The sequence below is a fragment of the Mobula birostris genome, chromosome 6 (assembly GCF_030028105.1).
Source record: "Mobula birostris isolate sMobBir1 chromosome 6, sMobBir1.hap1, whole genome shotgun sequence".
Lineage (NCBI taxonomy): Eukaryota > Metazoa > Chordata > Chondrichthyes > Myliobatiformes > Myliobatidae > Mobula > Mobula birostris.
In genome coordinates, this window is record NC_092375.1 from 77,170,573 (window position 1) to 77,190,828 (window position 20,256).

A 20,256-nucleotide genomic window follows, 5' to 3' on the forward strand; every position below is an offset into this window, starting at 1 on the left:
CCTTCAGAAACCATGGGTGCATTCCATCAGGTCCAGGAGATTTATCCACCCTCAGACCAGTAAGCTTCCTGAGCACCTGCTCAGTCATGATTTTCACTGCACATACTTCACTTCCCTGACACTCTTGAATGTCCAGTATACTGCAGATATCTTCCACTGTGAAGACTGGTGCAAAATACACATTCAGTTCCTCTGCTGTCTCTGTGTCTCTCATTGCAATATCTCCAGCGTCATTTTCTATTGGTCCTATATCTACCCTCGACTCTCTTTTGCCCTTTAAATACTTAAAAAAGCTCTTAGCATCTTCTTCAATATGTTGCCAGCTTCCTTTCATAATTCATCTTTTCCTTTCTAATGACCTTCTTAGTTTCCTTCTGCAAGTTTTTAAAAGCTTCCCAATCCAATAACTTTGGCTTTCTTGTATGCCCACACTTTTGCTTTTACTCTGGCTCTGACTTCACTTGTCTGCCACAGTAGTGTCCTTCTTCCATTCGAAAATTTCTTCTTATGTGGAATATCTGTCTTGCACATCCCTCATTTTTCACAGAAACTCCAGCCATTGCTGCTCTGCTGTCCTTCCTACTAGTGTCCCTTTCCAGTCAACTTTGGCCAGTTCCCCTCTCATGTCATTGTAATTTGCTTTATTCCACAGCAATACCAACACATTGTAATTTAGTTTCTCCTTCTCAAATTTCAAAGTGAACTCGATCATTTTGTGATCGCTGTTCTCTAAAAGTTCCTTAACCTTAAACTCCCTTATCACCTCTGGATCATTGCACAACACCCAATCCAGCACAGCCGATCCCCTAGTGGGCTCAACAACAAGCTGTTCTAAAAAGCTATCCCTTGGACATTCTACAAATTCTCTCTCTTGAGGTCCAGTACTGGCCTGGTTTTCCCAATCCACTTTCATGTTAAAATTCCCAACGATTATCATGACATTGCCCTTCTGACATGCCTTTTCTATCTCCTGCTGTAATTTGTAATCCACATCTTGGCTGCTATTTGGAGGCCTGTATACAACTACCATTTAAAGTCCTTTTACCCTTGCCATTTCTTAACTCAACCCATAGAGACTCTACACCTTCTGATCCTACATCATCCCTTTCTATTGATTTAATAGTATTTCTTATACACAGGGCCACACTTCCCTCTCTGCCTACTAACCTATCTTTCCGATACACAGTATATCCTTGGACGTTCAGTTCCCGATGGATACCATCCTTTAGCCAAGTTTCAGAGATGGCCACAACGTCATACTTGCCAATCTGTAGCTGAATTTCAAGATCATCCATTTTATTTCTTATGTTGCGTGCATTCGAATATAACACTTTCGGTCCAGTATTTGTTGCTTTCTGTTGTAAATCATCCCACTGGCTGTGATTATGCCTCATCTCCTGCCTGTCCTTTCTAATATCTCTGTTGCACACTATTTTTGATTTATTTCTGTTTTCCTCTTCCTCAGTCCTATCACTCCAGTTCCCATCCCCCTGCCAAATTAGTTCAAACGCTCCTGAACAGCTCTATTAAACCTGCCTGCTAGGATATTAGACCCCTTTGGGTTCAGATCTGGCCTCTTCTCCGCTAGAAGAGGCCCCAGTGATCCAAGAACCCGACGCCCTGCCCCCTACACCAGTCTCTCAGCCACACATTAACATGCCTGATCATGCTTTTTCTTGCGCTTATTAGCACGTGGCACAGGCAGCAATCCTGAGATTACCACCCTGGAGGTCTTGCTTTTCATCTTCCTACCCAACTCCCTGAATTGTCTCTTCAGGACCTCCTCCCTTCTTCTACCTATGTCAATGGTATCAACAAAGTACCAAGACTTCTGGCTGTTCACCCTTTCCCTTCAGATACTCTGCACCCGATCTGAGACATGCCGTACCCTGGCACCGGAGGCAACACACCATGCAGGTATCTCTATCAGGCTGATAGAACCTCCTGTCTGGTCCCTTCACTGTGGAATCGCTTATGACTACCCCATTCCTCGTTTTCTGCTCTCCCTTTTGCACCACGGAACCAGGCTCAGTGCCAGTGCCAGAGACCCAATCACCACAGCCATCCTCTGTCAGGTCACCCCCTGCACCCCGCCCCCTGCTCCCATCAGCATCCAAAACAACTAGGGCCATAGTTTCTAAATGTCTGATTTGAAATGGCAGTGTTTGCAGCCTTTTTTGTTTTTGTTGCCATTGTTGCCAGGTGCTTTCTACAGTACATTAAAACTAAGAAAGTACAGTGTTGGAATGGTCAATACCTGTAACTTACATTAATAAGCCTTGGAGCAATGCAAGTATAAGTGAATGAAATGAAAGGGTCATTCCTATTGCTAGCAACAGCTAACTTTACCATCAGAGACTGTGAAATAATGTTATGGAGGCTTTACAGGAACTACAAAGAAGTTTTTGGAAGTAGTTAATTTTGCCCACTTGCACTTGGTCTTAATGTTGAAAGTTATGACCTGGGAGAGCAACTGTAGATATATTTGTCTCTTCCACTGTACCGGCAGGTTCCGAGTATAAGGTTTGAGTGTCCTAATGAGCACGTACTTGCTTGCTGCTTTAACGTAGGAGAAAACATTGAGGGTGCTGAGAAATTGATTAGAACAGTGTTAAAGGTAAGATGATATATGGGTGACATGGTAGCATAGTGGTTAGCACAACGCTTTACAGTACCAGCAACCCGGAATCTTTTCCTGCTGCTGTCTGTAAGGAGTTTGTACGTTCTCTCCGTGGCCACGCAGGTTTCCATTGGGTACTCCACTTTCCTCCCACAGTCCAAAGCTGTACTAGTTGGTAAATAAATTTTCCTGTGATTAGGCTAAGGTTAATGGGCAGTGCAGCTTGAAGGGCCTATAAATAAAAATAAAAAATCAAAGAATGAATAATCCTCTGTTGGGTAGATTGGACTGTGAGAGCAGTGTATGTATCCCATGTTTGCCTCCTGGTTCAGAGCAACCTTGAGGGTCGTAGTTCAGTGCCATTTGGTGTGTATCATTCGGTAATTAGAGGAACAGGACAATTCTGTGTTTTTGTGATGACACCAACATCAGAGTGATAGAAACATTCAGTTTTATAGCATTCCTGAGCAGGGTGTAACACATAGTCCATTCTTAACTCTGTCACCTTTCTTATCGCCAAACAGTACTACTGTTTGTGATGATTTGCAAGCTATTCTTTGCTCTAATGCTATGAGTTGCTGTTTTGTATATACCATGTATTTGGTTATTGGACAATATCACCAGTAACTACTTTAAAAGACCCTAAGATAGATAAGCCAGGTTTAAAATTTACCTAAGTTAAAACAAGTGATGGACATCTGAAAAGTCAAGAAATGACCAAAGACTCTAGTAGCAGTTGTGCAGAGAACAGTAGAGTTGATGTTTCCAGTTGATGACCTTTCAATGAGATTGTTATTAAAATTATTCTCTTCTCAAGTGCTGCTTGAATGCTTCCAAAGTTTGTTGCAACCTTGATCTCCAAAGTTGAGAAACTAACTAAAGATATGGCATGTACTGTAAATGTGTCAAGATTTAACAAAAATCACAGCGCAGAATTGCATCACTGAGCTGTCTTTCCACCTCTTTTATTTTTCAGGTACTTGAGATCAGTAGTTCAGAACCTAATGTTATTGCAGCAATTCCAGAAGATGAACATTGATCATTCCCCCAAACAGGAGTGTCTCAATTTCTGGATGGACATCATTGTGGAAGCAACTAAGACCAACAGCACTGGATTACGTTTCCCAGTATGAAATTTTATTTAATCTTGCCTTCATTGTCTTCCTCTCTAGCCTGAGGGTAGGGATTCTATCTCGGACGTAGCATCCATTCACTATTTCTCTATACGCATCAATGGAAAACAAACACAGTTGGTCAGGATTGGTATGTTCTAACACCCACAAGAAAACTTCCAGAGGAGTACACTGGATAGCAGTAGGCACCTTCCTAAACACAAACACACCAAAATTAATTGGAATGACCAGCCATGTTTAGAATCATAGAGACTCAGAAAAAATACAGCACAGGAACAAGCCCTTTGGCCCATCTAGTTTATGCCAAGCCATTCTGTAGTTTCTTCTCATGACCTGGAGGTACAGCTGCAAGGCAAGGCAACCCATACTTGCTTTCCTCACTCCAGAAGGAGACTGTTCCTTTGTTGGGAGAGCAGCAGCTTTAATAAAACATTTAGTGATGATCTGAATGAGCCATTGATTCTTCCAACAAAATATTCAAAACTCATCAGAAATAAGCTAAGTTAGCTAGACATGTACCAGTTTCATGCAAGCAATTCTCAACACTGCTCTGGGGATTAAGCCCGAATCAGAAATTGGTCTATTTGTGTCTTTTGTTTTTCCATTTGGATTTATTGTGTTGGATTCCAGATGATCCTAGAAATTAACGTTGGAGTAGAATTTCCCCTGCTTTTCCTGGTCTGATTTTGTACAATGGCACATTTGCTGGAGAATAGAGATTAGTTGTAGATCTTGGCTGCTTCTAGGATGATCATCCAGTACTGGAAGCTGCTGAATGAGCTGGCCCATGGTGTGTAGTTGGATTAAAGTTTCAAGTTAATGAAGGTCAGATGTCGATGACCTTATTGGTTGGTTTTGGTTCACCAATATTACTGCATCATTAAATACTCTGGGCCACAGCGACAGGCAGTTTTAAAACACAACCTTTGAGTAGTGGAAGCAATGAGTTATGCTTGTAAATAAAAATAAAAGAAATAGACATGAGAGTAGACCGTCTGGCCCTTTGTGCCTTTTTTGTCATTCAGTAAATCTAAACCAATCTTTCATTTTAGCCCTGCATTCACCCCATATCTCTAATGAGCTGCATGTTTTTAAGTTTCCTACAATGCTGCCTAACTTGTCCCACTGTACCAGGACACTTTCCTTCACTACCAACGTTAGAAACTGAGTAATTGGTCTTGTTAAACAAGTACCCTCCATGGGAAAACTGGTCTGGTCTCTGAAAATATGCCATGGTCATTCTTGCATACTGATGCATTCCATGGTGCAGTAAAGAAAATCTAGACCAAACAGTTTATCTTTTATCTGTTTGTCTTTTATTTCCCTAAACTTGGAGTTCAAACTGACCTACCCTACAGAAGCATGTAAATCTCCAGTTTGAGTCTCCCATGAAGAGAGAAGAGTTTTCACAAGAGAAACCTCCTGCGAACCATTTTGACAGGGACCTCCATAAAATGATATTATACATACATATTACCCTTCAGGGCATGGCAGGTATCTGGCTGTATAGAAAGACTATAGTTGTTTTCAGAAGCATTCATTCCTTTTTACTTTGATATCTCACCCTTGCAGATCACAATGAGATTAGAATCCAGACTAAAAGGGAAAATGGCAAATACTAAATGTGACCTAGAATATATAAAATGGCAAGCAAATACTGATACAGCATTGAAATATTATATCTAGACTGATTATCCAAACATCACACCATTTGTATTTTATGGATACTAAAATATGCATTGTGGTGAAATTTAAAGCAATTTCAGAATTAATTCATATGACAATGTTGCACCATTCTGCCATTTTCATTGACACACAATGTGTAGTGCTGCTCCCTCAGAGCTCCAGTACTTTGGCGATTGCTTGTGTGAAGTTTAAGTGTTTTGTCTGGGTGGAACTCCCCTGGTGTTCTGATATCCCAAAGGGGTAGTCGCTATGGTGAAGGAATCAAAAAGAAAATAAGCTTGTGGACAAAAAGAGAAATCTCTGGCAAAATCAGAGATGGGTGGGACTAAAATGAGCTACCATAGACATCACAGGGTGAAGGACCTCGTTCCCTGTTATAATAAGCACATTTTGATTTTGGAATGCACTACATGAATAAATAAAATACCTCTCTAATCCTTATTTTGTCACAGTAGAATTTATCAGATTCCTTCCACCATTACCCTCCTCTGTTAGGCACAACTGGTCCTCACCCTCAAGTGGTCCCTTAGCTCCTCCCACTTTCTCCAGACTCAAAGGGTAGTCATTGGCACCCACCTGAGCTCCAGTTATTTCTGTGTTTTTGTTGGCAACATAGAACAGTCCATGCTCCAAGCCTTCCCCAGTAATGTTCCCCAGCTCTTCCTCCGCTATATTGATGATGGTACTGGTACTCGTTCCTGCACCCAAGCTGAGCTTGTCAATTTCATCAACTTTGCTCCGACTTCCACCCTGCCCTTAAATTTACTCGGTCTATTTCTGATATCTCCCTTCCCTTTCTCGATCACTCTGTTACCATTTCTGGAGACAAACTGTCTCTTATAAACCTACCAATTTTCATGGCTATCTTGACTATACCTCTTCCCACCCCGAATCCTAAAACATGCTATTCCCTTTCCTCAGCTCCTTCACCTCTGCCACATTGGTTCCCAGGACGTAGCTTTCCATTCCAGAACATCCGAGATAACCACCTCCTTCAAAGAACGGTGTTTCCCTTCCTCCACCATTGATGCTGCCCTAACTGCATCTCCTTCATTTCCTGAACATCCGCGCTCACTGTATCTTCCTGGCGGCTTAACAGTGATGAAGTTCCTCTTGTCCTTACTTACCACCCCATCAGCCTCTGAATTCAACGCATCAATTCCCACAACTTCTGCCATCTCCAAAGGGATCCTACCACCAAACATATCACTATCTCTACCCCACTCTCTGCTTTCCACAGGGATCGCTCCCTCAACGATTCTCTTGTCCATTCGTCCTCTCGACACATATCCCTCCAAGCAGCCAAGTGTTATATGTGACCATTTACCTCCTCCCTCACCTCCATTTAGGGTCTCAAGCAGTCCTTCAAGGTGAGGCATCACTTCACCTGTGAATCTGCTGGGGCCATCTGTTGTATCCAGTACTCCTGATGCAGCTTTCTTTACATTGGTGAGACCCATCATAAACTAGGGGACCGCTTCATCGAGCCCCTCTGCGCCATCTGCCGAAAGCGGAACTCCCTGGTGGCCCAACATTTTTATTCTGATTCCCATTCTGAAATGTTCGTTCATGGCCTCCTCTTGTGCCATGATGAGGCCATCCTCAGGGTGGAGGAACAACACCTTATATTCCGTTAGGGTGGCCTCCAACCTGATGGCATGAATATCGATTTTTCTTCCGGTAAAAAAAATTCCCTCCCCATCCCCTCTTCTTCTATTCCCTACATTGGCCTCTTACCTCTTCTTACCCTGCCTATCATCTCCCCTTGGTGTCCCTCCTCCCCTTTCACCTATAACCTACTCTCCTCTCCTTCCTCTCCAGCCTTTGACCTATCCCAACCACTTGGCTTCCCCGATCACCTTCTAGCTATCTTTCTTTCCCTTCCCCTCCAGTCCTAAAGAAGGATCTTAGCCCGAAGCATCAACTATTTGTTCATTTCCATAGGTGCTGCCTGACCTGCTGAGTTCCTCCAGCATTTTGTGTGTTTTCCAGCACCTGCAGAATTTCTTGTGTTTACTTATTGTTCAATCCTTTTATTTAGCAGTTGTGATATTAATAACTAGCATTGGCACATTGTTTTGCTGGCAACAGCAGAAAACAATAACAATCATAACTTTAACTACAGTTTTCATTTGAAGCAATGCCATTCATTACCAGTAATTGATCTAATCCATTAAGGGAGGGTGCTGGGGTAGACTGCATGAAACCTCTGGATCATCTTCCCTTTAAAATAGCATAGAATTTCACTGAAGTATTACACAGTGCAAATTTTGACCAGGCTTGAAAAACCATTATCAACGCAGTTAATGAGTGACAAATTCCTTTGATTTGTTTCAGGTTCTTATTCTAGAGCCAACCAACATCTATCAGCCATCCTACATATCAATAAATAGTGAAGCAGAAGAAAAGACCATCTCCATATGGCATGTCTCCTCTGAGGTAGTAGTAAAATTGAGAAATATTATTTCTACCAGTATTACCATGACACATGCTGGATTATTATTTATCTTTTGTTTTTGCTGATGTCCCTTCTAGAAATGAATCAATGTATTTACTTGCATCCTTTATGTGTTTATGTATAGTGTGTTTGAAGGTACTTCTCTAATTGTACTCTGTGTGACAGAAGGTTCAATTAATCTGATTATAGCCATTGTCTTTTAACCTGATCTGCCCGAGGCTTCAAAACCAATTGCAGGCCTTGTTCTTCTTCTCTAGAAGATAGATTTGTCATGCTTTCATCAACTCCTCCAAGATTTTACCACTCATTGGCACACGAGAGGTAACTCACAGTGGCCAATCAACCTCCATATCTCCTCAAAGTGCACCAATTACCGCCCACATTCCAAAGACGTACGGGTTGGGGTTAGATTAAAGATAAAGGTTACCTTGATTCATCACATGCCCATCTAAACATCCAGTGAGGTATGCTGCTTTGTGTCAAAGACCAACAGGTTCCAAGGATTGTGTTGGGGACAGCCCATAAGTGTCATCAAGCTTCTGATGCCAACATAGCATACCCACAACTCACTAACCCTAACGCTAACTATATGTCTTTGGAATGTGGGATAAAACTGGAGCATTCGGAGGAAACAGGGAGAACATGTCAACTCTGTACAAACCGCTGTGGGAATTGAAACCTGACTTGTGATCATTGCCTTAGTAAGATAATGACATTCCTCTGTAACATGCTGGTACAGCACATAATTCAGAAGGCAAATTATAAAGGGCCTGGCTGTCAGTACAAAGGGACTGGAGTTTAAAAATATGTACATGGTTTTGTTAAGGCTGCTTCTGGAATACAAGCTAAAGTTTACATTGGAAGGATTGGAGTTGGTCAAGAAGAGGTTAACTTGGAATGTGGGCTGTTGTCCAGCAAATGACAAAACAGGCTAATCCGCATTTTCTTTGTAAACGAATGTGGAGTAATCTTCTGTCCTAAGAGGTCACAACTAGGCAGATATTTCCATTTGTGAGAACATCAAAGAAAGACACCACCATTAGAAGAGATCAATGATCTAAAACTTATCCGGAATTTCTTCTCTTAGTGGCTGGTGAATCTCTGGAATTCTGCATTCCTCAGGCAACGTCACAGGAAATATGAAATGTGAAGGTAAATACTGACTGATGGGCTGGCCCCCAGCACATCCTCAGAGTATGTTGGCCATTGATGTAAATGACGAATTTCACTGTATGTTTCGATATACATGTGACAAATAAAGCTAATCTTTAGTGTTTAAATCTTTTAAACCGATGACCTTCAGGATGTAGGACGAAACCACAACACTCAGAGGAAACCCATTCGATTGTGGGGAGAAACTCCACATAGACAACACTAGAGGTGCGAGGCAGCGGCTATACCAAGGACACACTACAGTATGTACACTTGATAGATGACAAGAAGGTTGAGTTTGGTTAGTATGATTTTCATTGCAACTTGTGAACGATCCAAGTTCAGTTCTGAAGGTAACCATTGAAGAAGTTTTTACTACCTATTGATTTATATTCCATTTTAAGCCATTGTGTTTGAGTGAAAAGGATAGAGGGTTAAAAAGAAAATGAATACAGGTGAACTTCTCTCCTCACTATTTTGAACAGGCCACGAACTGACAAATAACCTATTCCTGGATACTGGAGAGGAGTTTTTTTTTTGCCACTATCTACTGCTGATTGTCTCCATCTTACAAAATCCCCTTGTATTTTGTTCGGATCTCTCACCCCATCCATCTAGCAAATCATGTCGCCTCATTTACATCTATGATAAATTTCTTTGACAGTGTAACTGTGATTTATTGTTATCATATACTTTGGTAAAACCTGGGCTGAGACAATTGAGGAAGCTGAAGAGCACGGTAGTTTTTGTTGGAGATTTCCGTATTGTTGCTCCTTGTCAGTGTAGGTCTATACTCCCATCACTTTCAGACAGGGCCAGATTACTATATTATTTGGAAGCCGCCCTCTTGAACATATGCAGCTGACCAGGCCTTCCAAGGTGCTGGTGCGGTACTTGACGTAATGCACAGACTGCGCAAGAGCCCTTCTGAGGAGATGTGCATCGAAGAGTATCGTTCACAGGAGGGACAATAGAAAAACCCACAGGGTTGTGGCTCTGCAGCAGTACTTAACCGTCCACCTGAGCTGTAGTTTGTTTTTGAAATAATTGCCTTTTAGGTGTGAGCATGTCGTTGGATGTACTGCAATTTGACTGGCTCTTGGTTAAAAAAACTAACATGTTCCACAAAACATCTAACAATCTGGTAGCTCATCTAGGAGAGGATTGATCAAATTTATTGAAGTTTAATTCCCAAGGTCCAAGATGCAATCAATAGTTTCTTTTTGACCTTAGGAGTTTTAACAGAAGATCTCTTTGCGTCAAAAGTCAACTCACTGTCATCAAAAACAGTCCCACTAAATGTATCGATAGCACTAGTGAACCACTCTGACATGGTAATGTGCAATTGAAGTTGGGTCATTTGGATGTTTCAAATCTGATTTGGTGAATCAGTGAACCAGATCAAGGGCTAATGGCGTACTCCTGGATATGCTTCGAGTAGGCAATTGGTAGTGAAAGTGGTGTTACCTCATTGTTTGGTTTAACTAACATAAATATTGTTATCCTCCTAACAGAAGGGGATTTATGAATGGAATTTTACATCCTCATCAATCAAAGGGATAAGGTGAGTATATGTGAAATAGCACTGGTAAGTACATAAAGCAATATTCAGCAGTTGGCTTTGCTTTAGAAGGTGAATGCATATGAAGGTGTATGTGCACGTGTATAGTGTGCATTTAATAGGCAATGCTTGCAATAAAGGCAGATGCCTTGTGTTATGGCAACTCCCACAGTTTAAGGGTCTGAATAAAAGAAGTGTAGTATGTAGAATAAATCATTTTGAAAATAAACCTGTTGAGAATGATGGCTGTTGAAAAGTAACTCCAAGACAAGAAAGACTACCAATTTGTTTACCAAGGTGCTGCCAAGATGAGAGTGCATATGAGGAGACAGCATATAAGGAGAAGATGGACAAACTAGGGTAGCTTTGCCTGGAGCGGCAGATGCTGAGGGGAGACCTGATAGAAATTTATAAAAATTTTTGGAGGTGTAGATAGACAGCTGGTATCTTTTCTCAGAGCCAAAGGTTCAGACGTGTGAGTTACAAGTGGCAGGAGACATGACTCGAGTGAATGATCCTGCCCAATCTACTACAGTTGTCACATGGGCCTTGTGATCACACTACCAGCGTGTTGAAGAGTTTGCTCATTCCAGGGACTTTCTCAAGTTACTCTGTAATCAGTAAAATGGAATCTAAGGAGGGATTTTAACATATTTTAGAGATCTGTAAGTCTACGGAACTTCCTGCTGCTGCATAGGGCAGAAAGCTGCTCAGTAGCACATCTGAGTGACAGGTTAGGACCATTTCTGCATCTGTTTAGCAGGATGTAAGAACATCCTTGGATTTAATAGAAGTCCTTTTAAACCAAATTGCCATGACCTCTAAATTTAATATTTTTTAATGCCGTGCCTCTCTGAGGGTGTTACTCCCTTCTTCAAATAACATGTTTCTTTACTTGACATTTCATTGACAGCACAGCAGTAACAGAGCTGACTTCTACAGAAGTATCAGGGACAGTACTTCATGTGATGACAGCTTCCCTCACTCGGTCCAGGTCACAGATGCTACAGTGCAGTCTCCAAATTCCTTACACATTTGGGTGACCTAGAAAGTTCAGTGCATAGCTGGTCCTGAGGACCCATCAGCCTGAAGACACCAGTTAGACCCATCATCAAATATGTGCACTGGGAAAGAATTGCTACCTGCAATGATCTTATGTTCACTGCAATGTCCTCAGATCCCCAGCAGATTTCTATAACTTCTGGTAATCGCTACCTCTGTTTTCCTCAGATCCCCACCTTTGTTTTCCCTAATCCCGGTAGTCCCCTCACCTCTATTCTCTTCGCCTCCCCTGCTCATCACTCCCTCTGGTTTCCCCATCGCCTTCCTTTATTCCATGGTTTAATACCTTCTCCTCTTCGATTCTTTCTTCTTCAGCCCTTTGCTTCTTCCACCTATTACCTTCCAGCTTTACACATCATTCACTTTCATTGCCCTTGCTCAAACCCCTCTACCTCCCTCTCTTGCCTAGACTCACTTATCACCTACCAATTTGTCCCCCCCCCCCCCCACCTACTTATTCTGGCTTCCGCTCCCTTCCCTCCCAGTCCTGGTGAAGCGTCTCAGCCCAAAGTGACAACCGTCTGTTTCCCTCCAACCTGCTGAGTCCCTCCAGCACTTTGGATGTGGGAAGAATATATATTTATAAAACAAATACAGGATTACTGTAAGAGTTGTTGATGGTTGATGTGGGCTTGATGAACTCTGCACTGACAGCACCAGATGACAGGATCGAATTTAGCTCGCTGGAGCTGAGAGGCCGTGGCTCTATAGGAGTCTTAGAAGGTGGATATTCTCAATTCTGTTCTCCCTTGTGGCTTCTAGTAGAACATTGCTGTCTCTGGTGTTATGTGGCAGGAACACTGACATGCATTCCTGTCTGTCTTCATTCCAGCATTTCGAAATGTGATGAACGCTGCTGCTTCCTCTATGTCCATCACAACTCTGATGACTTTCAGATCTATTTCTCCACCAAGGCACAGTGCAGCAGGTGAGTTATGCAAGCTTGAGAGGATAGCTTCTGCCCTTGAAGGAACCATTCCAGCTGGTCATAGAGTTTCTTCAAGGCCGTAGAAATTTCCAATGAGATGTCCCCAGGCTCCTCTCCCCTCTGGACCATAGGGTGTCTGGTTCTCATTCTCTCATTCTCTATCTCTCTCTCTATCTCTCTCTATCTCTCTCTCTATCTTTCTATCTCTCTATCTCTCTCTCTATATCAAGAAGAGTGCAGCTCAAAGACCTGTTAGTTTTTGAGCTGTTCTGCTTCCTTTTTTCTTTTGGACCACATCTTTTATTTACCTGAGCTTTCTTAAGCTCTCTCCCACCTGCCCTAAGTAGTTCTGTAACCTTTCTGCAGGTTTTGCCGCTTGGTAAAGGAAATCAATGACGAAGCAGCAAGAGGCGCAGAACTGGATGTTGATGCTGAGGGGGAGACACTGGAGGTATGATGGTTCTTCATTGTGGCTGTGCTCTGCACGGAGTTATGTATACAGGAACCAACAAGTGATGCTCTCAACCACATTTTCAACTGAATTCACGTGAAATGCTTTCAGGACACTTCTGTAAATCAGGGGGTTGCATCTACACTGGGTCTCCCTGAGACTTCATTGGAGTTCAGGAGAGAAAAAAATTAATAGAGGTAAAGAAATTGAAGTTAGGTGTGGCCACTGGAGTTGTAATTGTTCCGGCAAAAATGTGAAAAGAAGTAAAAGGCAGGTGGAGTGTGTGGCTGTTTGCTTCTTGATAACTAATTTCATCTTGACTGCAAAATGGTAAAATAAATATGATGTCTGTGCAATTGCCATTTGACCTCGGCTTTATAGATAGTCCTTTGTCCCAAAAGTGTGATGCTCTGAGCACGTTGCCTGTGAGACCATCTGAAGAGCTGCAGGTTAAACCAGGATCTTTCCATTCTAAGTCGCAACCCTCCCCCTGCACCAAAGAAGGAGAAGAACGATGCTGCATGTGAGAATCTTCTGTAATAAAGTTTCCTTAACTATAACCTGGGTTATCCTGGTTTGCTGATATAGTAAAACAAACTGGCGATTCACTTCATTTTCAAGTGATGGCTACATATTCCCATCTTGCAGTTCAGGTCTGATCTTTGAGCTGAACCCCCGAAGACCTCCAGATAATTTCAGCAAAAGGACTTACTGAGGCCGTCCCAGTCGAGCTGAGTTATCAGAAGTTGTCTCATGGGGGCATCCTTTTATAATATGGAGTTTTCCAGCAGGTTAGGCCCTACTCTTTGAGTAGAATCAAAGCCCCGTGGCTTTGCATGCCCAGAATCAAGACAAGCATTTAAATTTTGTTTACCTGCATCTCTATGGTACTTAAAACCAAATATAATCAATGTGTTTAAAACAATAAAATAATTTGTTCTTGATATGAAGTTGAAGAATAAATATTAGTCAGAGCTCAATCTTTCAGTTAGTTCCTGAAGGTTGTTACTGGTAGCCAGGAGTGGTAGTGGGGAAGCTCCCCCTACCTATTGAATGCTTAAGATGGCATATGACTCAAATAAACTTTCACAACCATGTCCAGGTCCTGGCTTTCATATGTGGCTTAGTTACTAAGCCCGACAGAACTGTGTCTACTGACAGGAGAACGGGCAAAGGCGGGTTACCGGTGCCTTAAAACAAGTCGCTTTGGGCAGATGGGGCTTGTCACCCGTGGTTGGCAGTTCACCTCGGAGAAGGAAAACTCTGATCTCAAACCTCCACTGCCTTGCAGCTATACACATTCATGGGGAAGGCTTTGGGAGTAAACCCCGAGGGAAAAATCCGGAGCTGGAGTCCCTAAGTCCCTATGTTGAGTTCAATGCTGATTGCCAACTCCTGCGACACCGCTGGTAACAAACTGTATCGGTCTCTGTCGTTCCTTTGGGTTCATCAGATCTGTAGAGAGGGGGAGCCTGCTACAGGGGCAACAGCTTGCTCTCCATACTGTACTGCCTAGGGCTGCGTATCTAGACAGCTAAGATGCAGCATCCATGGTCAACTAGAACTGATGGAGGCCTCGTTCATTTATTCAATCTCTCAGTTTCTGTTTTCTCATAGCATAATTGGATTAAAAAGGTAGTACTTACAACAGTGCAGTGCTCCCTCAATGCAGCCTGGGTGGAAGGATTTGAACTTGTATAGTTTGAGTATTTGTACCGAGACTGAAACCTGTAATTCCAGTATATGGCTAAAGATTAAATGTCTTCTCCCTTCCATTTTGTTCCAGTATGAGTACGAGTACGAAGAGTCTGAAGAACGGGTGGTGTTGGGAAGAGGAACGTATGGAGTGGTTTACGCTGGGCGGGATCTCAGCAATCAAGTGAGAATAGCCATCAAAGAAATACCGGAGAAAGATAGTAGGTGAGTGTTAGGCAGCCATTTTCATATTTGTCCAGGGTCAGCACCTGTATCATTCACTGGAAAATAGTACTTGCTTCCTTTTGTTGATAAGTATCAGGGTTACTTTTGCATATACTGAAAGTATCTACATATCATGGGATGATGAAAACTGAAGCAATCATTTGGCCCTTTGGCGTTTTGCCAGAACATCCCACAACAGGTTCCATGGTAATAATTGATGACAGTCAGGTGAAATTACTGCGTTACTGAGGCAGTTAATACTCTGCATTACAATAGTGATATTTTTCTATAATATTAATTGTGTTCTTGCTAATTGAAAAGTGATATGGTGTGCACCACGGTGCTAAATTTTATGTAACGTTATAACAGAATAAAGATGTGTAGTTGTGAAGAATTGTCATTAAAAACCTCGAAAAAATATTCCCATAAATCTCATTTCCTTTTACAATGATTTTGGATAATTTTCATTTCAATATTTTGAAGTTTGGTGTGTCCCCTTTGACCCTCAATAATTGTTATTGATGCACCAGAGAAAGCATCCTTTCCAGACAGACGCATCAGGACTTGGTATGGCAGCTACTCTGCCCATAACCGTAAGAAACTGCCGAGAAGTGAGCTTTGCTCAGCACAACACTGAAACCAGCCTCTGCTCCATGAATCCTGAATATACTTTTCACTGCCTTGGTAAAATAGGTAGTGTAATCCAAGACCCCACCCACCACAGACACACTCTCTTCTCCTCCCTCATACTGGGCAAGGATACAAAAGCCCAAAAGGAGCTGGTGGTAGACCTGAGGAGAGCTAAGGTACCGATGACCTCTGTTTCCATCCAGGGGGTCAGTGTGGACATGGTGGAGGATTACAGATACCTGGGGAAAAGAATTGACAATAAACTGGACTGGTCAAAGAACACCGAGGCTGTCTACAGGAAGGATCAGAGCCATCTCTATCTCCTGAGGAGACTGAGGTCCTTTAACATTTGCCGGACGATGCTGAGGATGTTCTACGAGTCTGTGGTGGCCAGTGCAATCATGTTTGCTGTTGTGTGCTGGGGCAGCAGGCTGAGGGTAGCAAACAGCAACAGAATCAACAAACTCATTCGTAAGGCCAGTGATGTTGTGGGGATGGAACTGGACTCTCTGACAGTGGTGTCTGAAAAGAGGATGCTGTCCAAGTTGCATGCCATCTTGGACAATGTCTCCCATCCACTACATAATGTACTGGGTGGGCACAGGAGTACGTTCAGCCAGAGACTCATTCCACCAAGATGCAACACAGAGCGTCATAGGAAGTCATTCCTGCCTGTGGCCATCAAACTTTACAACTCCTCCCTTGGAGGGTCAGACACCCTGAGCCAATAGGCTGGTCCTGGACTTATTTCCTGGCATAATTTACATATTACTTTTTAACTATTTATGGTTCTATTACTATTTATTATTTATGGAGCAATGGTAATGAAAACCAATTTCCCCCGGGATCAATAAAGTATGACTATGACTATAAGTACATACCACCAAGCTTAAGGACAGCTTCTATCCTGCTGTAGTAAGAGTATTGAACATTTTGCCTGCATGATAAAATGGATGAATTCTTAGATCTCCTTGTCACTTCCTCTGTAACTGCAACACCTTATTCTGAGCCGTTATTATTTTACCCTGTGCTGTTGTAATGAACTGATCTGTACGGATGGTACGCAACGTAAGTTTTTCACTGTAGCCCAGTATGTGACAATAATAAACCAACTTAACAACTCTGCTAAACTTCAGTAACTTAGTAAAAGAAGTAAAATATTGCATATTACTGAACATGTGACAGAGAAGCAGAAAATGTTATTAATGCTCTGCATGTTCAGGCAGAGATGTCTGATGAAAGGTCATTGACCTGAAGCATCTGTTTTTCTCAACCGACACTGTTACTAATGATCAACATGGTCATTAATGACGAATAGATCGTGATCTTGTTAATTGGATATTTCTAGCTAGGGACGGAGCAGGGAAGTGGATGCAGGTGAGGAAGTTTCTTTTTTTAATTAAAGATCTAAAAAGCGAGATGGGTTGTAAGTGCTCTTTTCTCATCTGGATCTTGGTTTCGACTCCAATAAGGTGAAAGTTTTATCTCTACCAACTGCAAGGGCTGTTTCAACTGTTGTTTTCAGTGAGCTGGGAGCATGAGTCAAGAGTTAAGAATTACTTTTTCCATATGTGCATACTGCCTCACCTGCCAAAATTGTCCTGTTTTTATTTTAGACTTTTTGTTTCTGCGTTGTTTTAGTTATTATTGTGACAAAAGACCAAGTTATCAGAAGATTGATACCGATAAGAGAGACAATGGGGAAACATTTAAAATGCTAATATGAGAGACGAGAGAGATTAACGAAAAGAGACACAGTTCCGAGTATTGTCAGACCGGTTGCTTTGAACCTGAACTGTTTGAAGTTTGATGGACAGGTGATACCCCAGCAGGGGGATAAAAGGAACAGGTTCGCTAAGGCAAGACACACCACGACACCACAAGATAACGAGACCCTGGAAGTGCAGTGTGCCTCCCCCCGCTCTCCACAAGTTGGTGGAAGTTTTGGAGGTCTGGTCACGGGACCGACCATAGACACACAGGGTGGAAAGGTATGATCGGCAGGAACCTGGTGTGTGTGTCCGCCCTTGCCTGGGTGCCGGGTTCACCGCAGAAGAATGATCGTATCCGGAACGGAGGGGTCACAGTTGGTGACCTCAGAAGACATTGCAAAGGGCTCGCCCGAAAGCTAACTGCGAGGAATATCAAAGGTCTGTTTGAATCCTATTTGAATATCATCATTTGCGCGCGCTATCTCTCTCTCTCTCTCTCTCTCTCTCTCTCTCTCTCTCTCTCTCTCTCTCCCCCCCCCCACGGCACAGCAGCGATTACTGCAAACTGAACTAAACTGAACTGAACTCTGTGTCACTTGAGACTGATTATTTTACCCCTAGACTGCAATAGAGCTTGATTGATCCTATTATCCTAGTTCTGTGTACATGTGTGTTTTATCATTGCTAACCTGTTGCATTTATATCCTTACTATTAGAGTACTGTGTTACTTATTTCTTTAATAAAACTTTCTTAGTTCCAGTAATCCAGACTCCAACTAAGTGGTCCATTTCTGCTGGTTTGGCAACCCAGTTACGGGGTACGTAACATTATTCACACTGCTACAAATGGCAACAGTGCTTTTGAGGTTGATCTTGTGGATGGCTTTGCACGGAGGCTGCTTCACCAACTTAAATCAGTGGGACCCAGCTGTAAATATTGGGTTCAGATCAGTTCTGCAAAAGGTTATACGTCTGGTTGCTCAGGCTGAGCCAGGCTGGCTGAGTACTTTATAACGTGGATCTTTGTCACTGTTTTCAATAGTTTCTCTCCAAGGATCATTGGGGAAGGACGCTGCTGAGTGGAGCAGAGAGATCTGACCTGGGTTTAGGAGGTCCCAGGAATAGATAGCTGGTGAGTTTGATTGGAAGAAGACTGGAGGGGTAAGGAAACTCAGCAAATGGCTTTTGGAGCAATGAACTCTTAAAGTCTGTGCATATAAGGGGCTCTAGCAGTGTCAGGATGAGGCAAAAGGGCAGGATTCTGGACAACAGTAGGCTTCTGTTTGTTGTATTGCTGGTGACAGTCAGATTGGCTGTGAGCAACATAAATTCTTTGGCTTGCAGTCACATCAAGTTCACTCTTGAGCTTTAATTTTGTATCCAAGCAGATTACCAGTGTCACATTACGACTGTAGGTCGGTTTGAAATAGTATAATGACTTGGCACTGAGGCTGCAGATATATATAGCTAGTAAGAGTCATATTCCAATCTGGTCCCAAGGTGAAGTGAAAGGATATTTCTTGCAGGTGGAAATTAGTTTGGGCATTATTGCTTGACATAGAGTACATAGCACAGCACACTATTTTCCTGGGTAGCATATTTGTTCCCAAGTGATGTAATCTAGATGATTTTCCGTTTTGATCTTCCAGTGGTGAGTTTATACCAGAGTGTGCTGAAGAGCTGATTAAATCTTGACACATCACAAGAGAGTGGCAATTGTAAAACCGTATAGTTAATACATTAAAAACATTTTCCCATCAGTTCTGATCAGAATAACAATTTTTTTTTCCTGCTTTATAAAAATATCCTTTTAGGGAAGTCGCTACAAAGTGACTTGTCTATTGCGTACCGTGGTTATGTTGTCAACTGGATTTACTGTGTACCATTGGACAGTGTGCAGTGCGGGTGGTTGTCTTGAACAGTGTGATCACAAGGCCCTGTTGCTGGACATTGGTAATGTAGAATACCGCAAGTCCGGTTCATTGGTTCATTGGCGAAACTGACAGCAGGGGAGCTGTGTTGTCTCGGTTGAGGCGACTTCTAGACCTGTTGCAGTCGCAGAGGGGAGGAGACACCAATGTGGTGTGGGAGAGAGCAGGGCCTCTGTGGGCGTGCTGGAATCCGTACCGGGTTGGGGGCTATCCCCTCCCATTGGTGCTGTTCTCCATTGTTCGCTCGGCACTGCCCTCTTGTGTTCGCTCAGTGGAAGAACAAGCTGAACCAGGACAACTTGCAATCAATCTACAGTCATACCACTCAGGGACCTGGCTATATTATTTTGTTTCTTTGTGCCTATGTTTTTCTGAAATTGGAACTATATGTACTATTTGTTCCCTTTGTGCTTTGTGCTGCACCTTGGCCTCAGAGCAACACTGTTTTGTTTCGCTATATTCTTGTACAGTTGAATGATAATTATACTTGAATTTGTTCTATGTTTGTTTAAATTTATGGAGATGTAATCCCTGCAACTAATAACAGTCATAACTGAGAGCATCAAAAGCTTTGAAGTTTTGTTCAGCTATTGGTGTCAGTCGCCTAATTTAGTTCAAAGCATGCTCTTTTGTCCTGGAGGGGAATTGCAATGATTGGAAAAAAGCATCAGTGCAAGAAATAATTAAATAATTCCCTCTCCTGCCTTTAGGTTCCAAGCAAATGCAGCCATGTGGTTCTAACAAAGAGTCTCAGATGTTTCAAGTTAACTGTTTCTCCTTTCACAGATATTACCTACCCTGCTGAGTATTTCTAGACTTCTATTTCCTTTTCAGATTTCCAGCATCCGCAGTGTTTTATTTTGAATTCCAGCTATGTGTTATGAAAATGCCTTCACTTGTTAAAATGGATCAATTTTGTCCTGACTAGATGGGTTGAATGGTGGCCTCCACTATTCAGTTATCCTATGGAATTCGATATTCACTGATGCTACACCTCATTGATGTGAAATTG

The 20,256-nt window shown here is 42.4% G+C and overlaps 1 protein-coding gene across 2 annotated transcripts in view; it reads left to right on the forward strand.

Annotated features, from left to right (window-relative positions):
- Positions 1-20,256, forward strand: part of map3k15 (mitogen-activated protein kinase kinase kinase 15) — a 150,255-nt gene that overhangs the window by 66,457 nt on the left and 63,542 nt on the right. The window contains exons 9-14 of one of the 2 annotated variants that reach the window (XM_072260696.1): positions 3,597-3,747; positions 7,777-7,881; positions 10,564-10,613; positions 12,505-12,600; positions 12,967-13,051; positions 14,838-14,971. In XM_072260696.1, the coding sequence (XP_072116797.1) occupies positions 3,597-3,747; positions 7,777-7,881; positions 10,564-10,613; positions 12,505-12,600; positions 12,967-13,051; positions 14,838-14,971 (621 nt within the window). The remainder of the gene's footprint in view (positions 1-3,596; positions 3,748-7,776; positions 7,882-10,563; positions 10,614-12,504; positions 12,601-12,966; positions 13,052-14,837; positions 14,972-20,256) is intronic. The other variant, XM_072260697.1, reaches the window with a different exon arrangement.